Here is an 11260-nt window from a genome sequence, read left to right on the forward strand (position 1 = left end):
GGGCAAAAAGTCACTGGACCTTTTTTGTAGATCGTCTTATTTTGTATTAAAATCCGCTTTTTAAAGTACCCTAAATTTAAAGTTTCTGCTGATATAGAACCCAGAACCGAAATTCTGAAGTAAAACTTGAAAAAGCGACACATTTAAACGCGTTTTGCGGCCAAACCATCGAGAATAGACCAAAATGTTACTGGACTCTTTTTGTAGATCATGCAATTTTCTAAATCCCATTGAAAATTTGTTTTGAGCTACGACCAACCGTTTAGCCGCTATCGAGCCCGAAAAGTAAATCTTTAGGCGAAAATTTCAAAAATATTTCACTTCATCGCATTTTGCGGCCAAACCAATCGACATAGAGTAAAATGTCACTGGACCTTTTTTGTAGGCCACTTCATTCCACACTAGCGTTTTTCCATCAGATCAGAGGTAGCTACAACGGTTCTCCCGCTATTGGGCTTCAAAGAAATGCCTGCAAGGGTTAAAAGTACGAAAGTTTCCTAATTTTTTTGAGGGGTTTAAAAGTAAAAATCTCCAGTTTTCAGACTTTTACCGGTGGTTTGAAGGTAAAAGCTACGTGCGTGCAAAATTTTGTGTTTCCAGCACTTCTAGAAGTGGGTTAGAATTTCGTATACCCTATCAGTGAGTGAGTTACATATGCGGCTGTACATATATATAGGGATGTGTTACAAATACAATAAGAACTAGTATCTGCCTTCAAAAAAGATAAACAACTTAAGACTTGGTGGTTACACTGGTCTTAAAATTATCATATAAAGTGGGATGAAGCCAACAAAATACATTGTGAAGAGATTTCTTTCATAGTACTGTACATTTAGTAAATAATGTATGAACGGCAGAAAAAGTAGTGGTAGTAAGACAGAATCCTGGAGTAGGCATACTCCCAACATTTACATTAGCTGTACGAGAAATAGCTGATTCAATCCATCCATCTTCATTTTTGAAAGGCAGCCGAATAGCAATATCAGACAGGTTTATTGCAAGTGTTCCTTAAGTGATCATATCATGAATTCCACTTGGGAAGTAACTAACCTTCTGGATTAAGTACCAAAATATTACAACTACCCACTCAGCTTATATTATCCTCTTGAACAACATTTCTTCTATCAAGGTTATACTGCCAGATCCATTTAATAAAATATACTTATTTTGCTGTTTTATAATTATATATTATAAGTGGTCTAATATGCTAGCCAACAGTAAGTGTTCAAAATGTTCGGAATAGTGTAGTAAAAGCTTTCATAACATTATTTTAATATTTTTATTTTTTTATTTCAAAAACGTAATCAATAAACTGAGAATAAAAAAAATCAATTTGTTTTATGTTTTAAGAGAATATTTTTTGTATATATTTTACGAAGCGTTTTAATGAGTTTTTAATCACCGAATTAAAACAACATACTGCTAAGTATTCACTATATTTACACTCAATATTAAAGCAAAAAATATCATAAATGGTAATAAAAATAAAAAATCTAAAACATGTTAAATTGTTTTATAAACACAACCGGCTGACCCTCAAACAGCCAAGTGTATTCTCATTAGTTTCAAAATGGAATAATTTAAATTATGCAGTAAAAAAAATTCCAAAATAACCCTACAAAGAAATATAAACATGCACTTTTGGACTATAGAAACGATGTAGGGATTTAATAGAAATAGAGATCGATAATTATATTGGACTGAGTCCATGATGGGACGTAACAGCAGTTAATTGATATCGAACTCAATTTACCTATAGAACAAAAGGTTGAGAGTCTTTAATTTTCTTAAATTGGCCTCAGGTAAACCTAATGCTTCATCATAGTAAACACATTAAAATTAACTTTGTACAAGCAGCATCAAATTCTTGAACACGCACAAAAGTTGATTCATTACAACAAAAGCAATGCATTCACAAGCTATATGCTGTAATCTTTTTATTCTTCTCAACTTTCACGTTTATTTTTTAAAGATCTATTAGTTAAAAGAAAGGGCTATGCAGCATTAGCATATTGGCATGACTTAACAAACAAAATCTAAGAAAATTGACATAAACTTGCATGTGCCAATGCCAGTTATCTTCCTCCATGTTGCCCAGGGCTGCATTGATGCCCCCCTGAGCAGCCACTGTGTGTGAGCGAGTAGGAAACAGTTTAGTGATGACAGCAGTTTTGAATCCCTCAGCCACCAGACCGAAAGCTGCCCGCAGACCAGCCCCGCCTGCCCCCACCACCACTGCATCGTATGTGTGATCAATCACAGGGTAGTCTCGTGAGATCTACAATTTATCACTATGTATATACTATCAGTATGTGAGCGAGAAGCAAATAGTTTGGTGATCACAGCATTTTTGAAACCTTCAACCACCAGACCTGCACCGCCTGCCCTCACCACCACTGCATCGTAATTGTGGTCAATCACAGGGTAGACTCGTGAGATCTATAATTTATTACTCATTGTGTGTGAGTGAGTAACAAACAGTTTGCTGACCACAGCAGTTTTGAAAACTTCAACCACCAGACCTACACTGCCAGTCACCACCACCACTACATCATATTGCGGTCAGTCATAAGGTATTCTCACAATATCTGTAAATATCACACACCATGTGAGCGAATATAAGAGCGATATCACGATGATGACAGTAGTTTCGAAACCTTCAGCCATCAGACCACAGGCTTGCCCCAGACCTGCCCTGCCACCATTTACATCCACCACTGCATCAAACATTTGATCAATCACATAGTAAAAGTTACAATATATTATACACTGTGTGAACAAATATTATCCTACAGTAATTATTTCAATCTACAAAATGGTGCTTTCCATAAAATTTAACATTTTTTTACTAAATATGAAGTTTTATACTACATAAAACATCATAAATGAATTTTTAAAGAATAGGCAAGCATCAAATTTAAGTAGCACAATATTGTACATTTCTTGGGTGACTTTTCTTTGCCTAATTTTTTAATTTATTTTAAGCATCATGTCATACATCATAATTTGTATACATCATAATCAAATGTTGGTGGATACAGTTCATAACACATATTGATTTGGCCTTACAACTACAAAAACACTTGTTCTGAGATCTGTGCGTATGTGAAAACTAAACACTATGTGAAAGCTGCCAAGCCTTATGGTATACCAAGTAAATATAATACAGTAAATGTACAATATACAATTAAAAATTGTATATTGTATTGTATTGTATTGTATTAAATGATTCAATAGTCTTGGTTATTACCCATAAACAATTTAACTTTTCCTTTTGAATAAACTTTAAACTAACATTAAATATAATTTTTTTAATGAATGTAATCCTAGGATAACGCTAAATGTAATAAAAACACACAAACACATTTAACTTGATTGCAATTGAGGTTTGCTTACTTCAGAAATAGACAATTTTTTTATTACAAGAACAGAAACTTACTTCAATTTTATTTTAGACATTATTTTCAAAATGTTTTCAGGATAGAGCCCCTGGACATCAAAGAATTAGATGCATTAGTTTCACTCACTATAAACATCACAACCTTAAGTCTGACCAATGTTTATATTGTCTTACCGACATTGCTTCAGAACCACTGATATTTTACTTTTGAAAGAGAACCTAGAAATTTTTTTCTATACAGCATTAGAACTTAAGTCAAATGAAAACTGCTAATCTTTTCCTTCACTCGTGGTCTTACTTCTGCATACCACAATAATCAGCTAGATCAAACCCTAGCACAACTAAACCTTAAATTTGTTTTCCAATTCATTGATTTCCATCAATATTTTTTCACAAAATATCAAAATCAGTTCAAGTCCTAGTGAGTATAAATAATGTATATAACCAAGCATTAAGAACTGTCATATCCGTCCCTATTATATATAGCACCTCTGATATCCTGTCAGGTAAAAAACTGTCAGATATTTACTGTATACCTTTTCAATAATATAACATATAGGTTTGAAATTTTGTTTACTAATAAATGTTTTACTTCTCTAAAAAATTGTTATTCCCTTTTGAATTGTGTTTTACTTTACATACTATGCAGGTAACCACAAAACTAAAAATACCCAGTACATTAGTTTAGTTTTAAAGTTTGAATTATAATAAAAGTTTGCTGTATCATAAATTTAAATTCCATAGCAAACAGTTCCAGGGCAATATTGAACATTTTCATGATTAAACCTTCAAAAAGAATATTGTAACATTGGTAGTGCATTTGGTAACTTATGCTTTTCATATTGCACACCACGTCCAGCCGGTCCCGTCACCAGATTAAGCCAGATATGACAGGTTTTACTGTATAAGAAACTATTTTAAAGATTGCTTTAACATTTAACAATCCAGATTTAAAAAATCCTTTTGTCTACCCTGATGCAACCTCTAAGAAAACCAAAAGTTCTTATAAATTAGCATGTTAAGAACTCTTAAAGAATATTTTCAAGAGTTTGTTTTTGGTTAGCTAGTAAGCCTTATATAAGTTTTAGTTTGAATATTCAAAATAAGGTACATCTAATCTTAAATTAATGTTCAATAAACAACCAGATTTGCACTGAAACGTTTAGTAAAACTGTGTATAAAAGGATATTTAGTGTGTATATTAATTAAAGAAATAGGATTTTTTGTATAATCTGCAATATTTATGATGAGAAACACTACTATGCTGAATATCTACTTTTGAATTCATTAATGAAAATGAAAAATATTGAGTTCTGTTTACTAAGTTGTTACATTTATTTCAGATTTTAATACTTCTGTTACTAGTACCAGTATACTGCTGGACAGAGTACCTATATAGAGAAAATACAAATAATTCTGTAATGTCAGATTAGTCAAACATATATGTTAAGATATTTAAAGATACTGAAATAACTCACCTTTTCACCTGGCTTTGCTTGGTTCTGGCCATCTACAGTGAAGTGAATTTTTCTTGTAGATGCCAGTGGTAGCCTGAGTGACTTCTGGAAAGTTAAACATATAAGTTAAAAACAGATTTAATGAAAAGGTATTTTTCATTTACAGTACCATCATCTTACATCAAAAATATTATTATAGGTATTCCAGATTTAAGTAAAAGTAATTATAATCATTCGTAATGTTACTTTTTGCCTCAGTGTTAGCAAAGTTTTTCACTCAGAGGCAAATTTCTCTTCTGTCTGCCTGCTGTCTGTGCACAGATATCTAAAGAGCAAATTGACCAATAGACTTTAAATTTTCTATAAAGCTTCACTCATTCATAGGTAACATGGAATTCCAAGTCTTCCACAGGATTTGGATGAGCGTTGACCACTGTCCTCAGGATTTCTCAAGAACGGTTAGACTTGAATTTTCGCCATCACTCAGGGAGCTGGCAAAACTCGTCTTCAATCAGTTTGTCTATTGTCCGACTTCTATACAATATTATGAGAAAAAAATAGAGCTAGAGACTCAAAAATGTTGATGAAATTTTATTTCTAAATTTACAAGATTGAGTTCGATGATGTTGCATGTCCCTAAATGAAATTTGGCTAAGCTTTGGCAAAGCCTATCACTGAAGGAACATCTTGAGAACGAATTGAGCTATAGTCCTGGAACTTACCATGAAACTTCATTCCTACATAAACAAGATCGAGTTTGATAATGGTGCATTTCCCTTTAGAGGATGTCTCTCATCTGGACAGCACACAATAAGGCATGCTCATTACTTTCTCTTCAAATGGGCGAGTATCCAGGGGGACCAGTCCTTTTTGCAAGTTTATAGGATAACTTGTAGTACTTTTGTTGGTGGTAATTAGATTAAAACAACCACTTGGATGACCGAATGAACCACATCAGACCAGTCAAAAATATGTCCATGGCCTCAAAACTTAGCAAAGCATGTTACGTGACACATAGTCTAGTGTAATTCTATTGTATTAGAAATTAGAAAAAGTATTAGAAAAACCTTCCTATACATTCCTGGTCATTGCCAGTTAGAAATGTTAAGCTTATAATGGTGGGAGTTAGTTAGAGATACAAGTGAGGACACGAATAAACAGAAGATCAGGATCCTTCCTAGAAACATTAGTGATGAAGAAAGTGACGGATGTGATGATAATAATAGGCCTATTTGCTCATCCTGGAATAGAAATAAATAGTCTAAGGCCAAGTGACTGGGTGGTTGTCTCTTACGACAATGATTTCCATCCATGGGAAGTAAAAGAAGTGAGAGTAAATGAAGTGGGAGTAAAGGTAATGCACCTTTCGAAGACCAGTGCATATTATTACTGACCTAAAGAAGAGTTGCATCTGCAACCTGAAGGACCATATCATTAAAAAAAATAGAAGACCCAACCCCATGTGGTGGGATGAAGGGACACTTCAAATTTTCTGTAAACATTCCTTAGAGTATTTGTAAGTAGAACCTATGCCTATATATTTTAGTTCAATTCTATTCATTTGCCACAAAAATGTTTGAGATAGGCTGTTTTTGTCAATATAAAATAACTTTGGATGTTGTACATCCAACACCATAATTAAAAATTACAATTAAAAAATCTATACATTTGAAAAACTTGTAATTAGAATCATTTCCAAGAAAATTATCTCATTTTTAAGTAGAAAAATATTGTTGAGGTTATCTCAACACAATTCAGAGTTTTCAACTTTAAGTGAAGTAAAGTTAGAATTCGTTATTTTATCGTTTTACGTCCGACATCAGTAAAATACATTTTTTTACCCTCAAAAATAACATCTAGAAATATGTTTTATACACCAAACTGTTTCTAAAAGTAAGACCTTTCATTAGAAACCATTGAATAAAAGTTTTAACAAATTTTAATTATTAAATATTGAAACAAAATGAAAAATTGTCTCTGATATTTGCGTCAATACCATAGAACTGCCCAGTATCCAACAATGTACAAGAAAGATTAAAAATATTGTATATTATTAAATATGTAAAAACAATGATCAATTCTAAATAAAAAATATATCCCATCTGGCACAGCCTGAAGAAATTTTCACTTTTATATATTTGTTGTTTACTGTGTCTTTATTGATGCGCTTTATGTCTTATTTCTTTTGTTGTAGACAGCCTATTAATTTTTACAGGGTTTCTTAAGCCCTCAAAGTAGTAAGTAGTAGTTACAAAGTTTTTGGTTAGGCCTAGTTTTACCAGTTTAAACAATTTTTTAGTTGTTGTCAAAATCAGACTACTTTTATAAAAGGTTGATCCTGGTACCTAAAAATGAGTGCCTTTTTGGCGTATTTAACAGGCTTTTCTGATCTCTCTGTGGTTGCATTTTAGTACATTTTCATTATACCGGTACAGCCTAGTAAAAGTCCTTGTACCACAACACCCCACAATACCATAAGTATCATGTCTTTTCAGAGGGTAAAAACCCCTCTCCAAAAATAGTTTGGGGGGTAAAATATGTTCAGGTTAGTCCATTTTGTGTGAATTAAAAATAAATTGCATGAACAGTGTAAAACTGGCTATAAATTCCATCCATAAAAAGAACTAATCCTCTGACCTGAATCCTAACCTGGTTCCTGAACTATTCCTGTCCTAGTTCCTGAACTACAACTAACCTAGTTCCTGAACCAGTTCAATTAATAAAACTAAATAAATTTTATAATTTAAAAACAAAAAGAACAAATACAAAAAAATCTATAGATTCTACTTAATACACTACTTTGAATACATGGTCTACTGTATTATATAACCACCCTAATTCTTAGGCCTCTCCTATTTTCAGAGATTTAACAATTTTACGTATCAGACACTGAAAAACAAAATCTATAGATAGCCGTACCTCAAAAACGTACGAGCTAATTTTGATAAAACATTCTAAATACATTCAGTACTTGGTCTACTGTACTATAATACAGACCTCATTCGTAGGCCGCGCCTTTTTTCGGAGATATCGGCTTTACGTGTCACATTCTGCAAAAACATACACACAGCTGTACCTCAAAAACGTACAAGCCGATTTTTATCAAACTTTCTATACACATTTATTACATGGTCTACTATCCTGCAATACAGCCCTCATTCTTAGGCCGCGCCTAATTTCGGAGCCACACCTATTTTACAGGCTATGTGCTGACAAAAACCAATCTATGGATGGCCGTACCTCAAAAACGTACAAGCCAATTTTGATAAAACTTTGGTATTTATTTACAATACCGTGACCATGAAAAATGGACTTTTTTTCATGGGTTGGGCATTTATAGCCAAGTATTATTATCACAGGTGCATATAAACTGGGGGGGGAAAGTATATTATTGTATTATATTGATGCCTTTCGGGCATTATTACGTTAAAAATGGAAAATAACCGACAAAATTTTGTCGAACAACACTTGGAGGGTTAAGGATCAGGGGCATCACGTGATCTGGGATTCGACTTTTGCAAGCTCGAGTTAATTTTTTTTCTAAAAGAGCAAGCAGTGCGCAGCACTGCGCAGCGGGCAGGCATCGTTGACAGAATTAACGTACTTGTCAGCATCATTTCAGTAAAATTGCCAGAGATACTGTCAAAAACAGAGTTTTCAAAAAAATCGTAACTCCTTTGATTTTCGTTGCCGGACGAATTTTTTCTTCACTATTGTTTTCAGGAAAAATTGTAGTTTTCAGGGGAAAAAAATGAACATACCTTTCCATGGTCACGTTATTGTAAATTGATACCAAAACTTTCTATACCGGTACACATTCACTACATTGTCTACCAAATTAATTAAATATATATTTTGTATGGTTTGAGTTGATGAACTAGGTTAGGAACTAGTTCCTGGTACTCGTTCTTTTTATGGATGGAATCTATGGCCAGTTTCACGTCGGTAATTGCATGTTCATTCCTATAGCCAATGGTAGTAAATATATAATGTATATTTCATGCCCCGACTCCCCTCTCCTTAGTGAGGTTACCATGACCCTCCCCACCTGTTATAAAAGTTGACTGATTTCGACCAAACTTTTTCTTATTTGTTTAAATAAGCAAGGGACCAAATTAACTTAATAAAAGCATCAAACCCTTCAATCTAAGAATCCTAATTTGAAAAAGTGTAATCTGTCTGCAGTGCCTTACATAATGATCTGTTAAATTTATCAATTTCCCCGATGTATTTCTGGCAATGCAATGTATATAAAACACGAATAAATTTAAGTAGCATTATGCCCTTACCAAAGACAATGAAGGTGGATTTTTAGCGACAATTGAAGACAACTTCAAAATTCCAGCCATATCTAAGATAACACAAAACTGTTGGGTAAGGTCACGAACAAACAACTACCAGACTAACCAGACGACCAGACGGCTCTCGTCTCGTCTCTATAGTCTCGCCTCGCCTAACCAATCTCCAATCACTATCACATCACCCAGCAACCAATCAGCACAATTTACAGGTGAGACGGTATTTTAGTAATCAGTACTTTGTAACAGTTACTTTTCTCCAGTATCTGTAACAGTTACTGAGAACCAAATATACTGATGACCGATACTTTGTATCTAGTACTCCATATGGTTATCAGATACAGATATTGTCTCGTACTGATTACTAGTCCTGAAGTACTCATATCCTCACTGGTACCGAGTACTGAAATACTGATTTGCTGACAAATACAAAACAAATACCGCGATCATAACTCTACAACTGCGAAATATTGCTACTTCACGATCTAAATCAATTATCAACCCCGACGTCAGTGTAATATTCTTGAATTAGTTATTAAGTAATAAATAAATATATATATATATATATATATATATATATATATATATATATATATATATATATATATATATATATATATATATATATACATTGAGTTAAAAGTGTTTAATTATGTCCAATATGATTAGATATTTTATGCTTGTAATTCAAATTATGAGTAATACAAAACTATGTTAATGTACCAAAAATGCACCAAGGAAATTTAAATAAATTATAAAATATAATTTTCCTAACCTTAAAGAATAACCAGTGTAACAGCCCATTTGACTATTCAAAGAAGTAGAAGTTCAATTTATCATATAATTCATTAATTACATCTCAAAAAGTATACACTTTTTAATAATAATAAATTATGTTTATACACTTTTTACATAATAGCGTTGTACTTTTGAATACTATTAATTACATCAAAGCATTTACAAAACTGTGTTCGATACTGATTTTTAAGTATCCAGTATTTAAATCGTTACAAGTACGGAAATACTGATTTAGAGTATCTAGTATTTAAAACGTTTCCAATACGGAAATACTGATTTCAGGTATCCAGTATTTGTACTCAGTATCGCCGAGTAGTAACGGTTTCAGAAGTAGCTGTTACAGGTTCGTACTGACAGCCCATTTCTAGCCGCACAATCCGGCTATTTTCAAGTACTGTAGTATGAGTATGGTACAAGAAATACTGTAGCAGACGACTTTAAAATAATATGCACGTTGGCCTAGGCTTTCATTGAAGATTTCCATGGCACTCCCCACTCCCTCTCTCAATGTAGGCGAGTTATGGTTATTGCACAAAAAAGTAGTTGAGCCAATAACGAGATGTTGGGGCTTGTGATTCATCTTCCAAGGGGGATTAATAGCCCAGTGGTATTGAAGTTTATCTAGTGCGCATTGGTGAGACAGTTGCTTGAATTTGCATTGGTAGACCCTTCATCCTATCAGAGAGGCCTCGTTGACGATCTACAAAAATTCAATACAGATTTGTGAGAGTGGTAGGAATTCGACTAGGTGTGCCCTACCGTGAGGTACGGGTAAATGAGGTAGCTTTGAGCCTCAAGGCGCTCAAGATTGTTTTGTGCTTTGGCTAAATAAACTCCTGAACAACCTGATGGACCGCCCTGCACTTCTCTAACTCAACTCCTTCACAACATCGAGAGGCACTAGGTCAAAGGAACTCTTCGGAAGGACGTATCATTCCACTTCTTATCAGGCAAACACTACAATAGCCAAGGTCGAGAACCTGAGCAATTTGGTCTCTAGACATAGGTACAGATTTCTTCTCTGGCAGCCAGGACGCGATGCGTAGTCATCACTAAGTTTTTCTTCAGACCTGGATGTTGACATTACCTTCTTTCTTCTTAATAATACATACAGAGATATATTTATATACTATATGTATATGTAACATACAGTGTTTATTTATTTATTTGAAACATACGGTTCATATCCAGGATATAATATGCATAACCAACATTTGAAATAAGTTGGGCGGAAGGTCCGGGCAAAACTGAGAGAAGCATATAGTAACATTGAACAATCAGTGCCTGCTTTTTGGTGGTCCTTTTAT

The 11260-nt window shown here is 33.6% G+C and overlaps 1 protein-coding gene across 4 annotated transcripts in view; it reads right to left on the bottom strand.

The window, feature by feature from the left end:
* LOC124362282 (succinate dehydrogenase [ubiquinone] flavoprotein subunit, mitochondrial-like) overlaps window positions 1-9401 on the bottom strand; it is a 46124-nt gene extending 36723 nt beyond the window's left edge. Inside the window, exons 1-3 of one of the 4 annotated variants that reach the window (XM_046816639.1) lie at window positions 9147-9318; window positions 4879-4962; window positions 2061-2278 (exon numbers count right to left, since the gene is read on the bottom strand). In XM_046816639.1, the coding sequence (XP_046672595.1) occupies window positions 2061-2278; window positions 4879-4962; window positions 9147-9206 (362 nt within the window). In that variant the 5' untranslated portion in view covers window positions 9207-9318. Of the gene's footprint in view, window positions 1-2060; window positions 2279-2605; window positions 2746-4878; window positions 4963-9146 lie in introns of those variants that run through there. The other 3 variants (XM_046816641.1, XM_046816642.1, XM_046816640.1) reach the window with 3 other exon arrangements.
* Window positions 9402-11260: the final 1859 nt, after the last annotated feature.

This window comes from Homalodisca vitripennis, chromosome 5, assembly GCF_021130785.1.
Source record: "Homalodisca vitripennis isolate AUS2020 chromosome 5, UT_GWSS_2.1, whole genome shotgun sequence".
Taxonomy (NCBI): Eukaryota; Metazoa; Arthropoda; class Insecta; order Hemiptera; family Cicadellidae; genus Homalodisca; species Homalodisca vitripennis.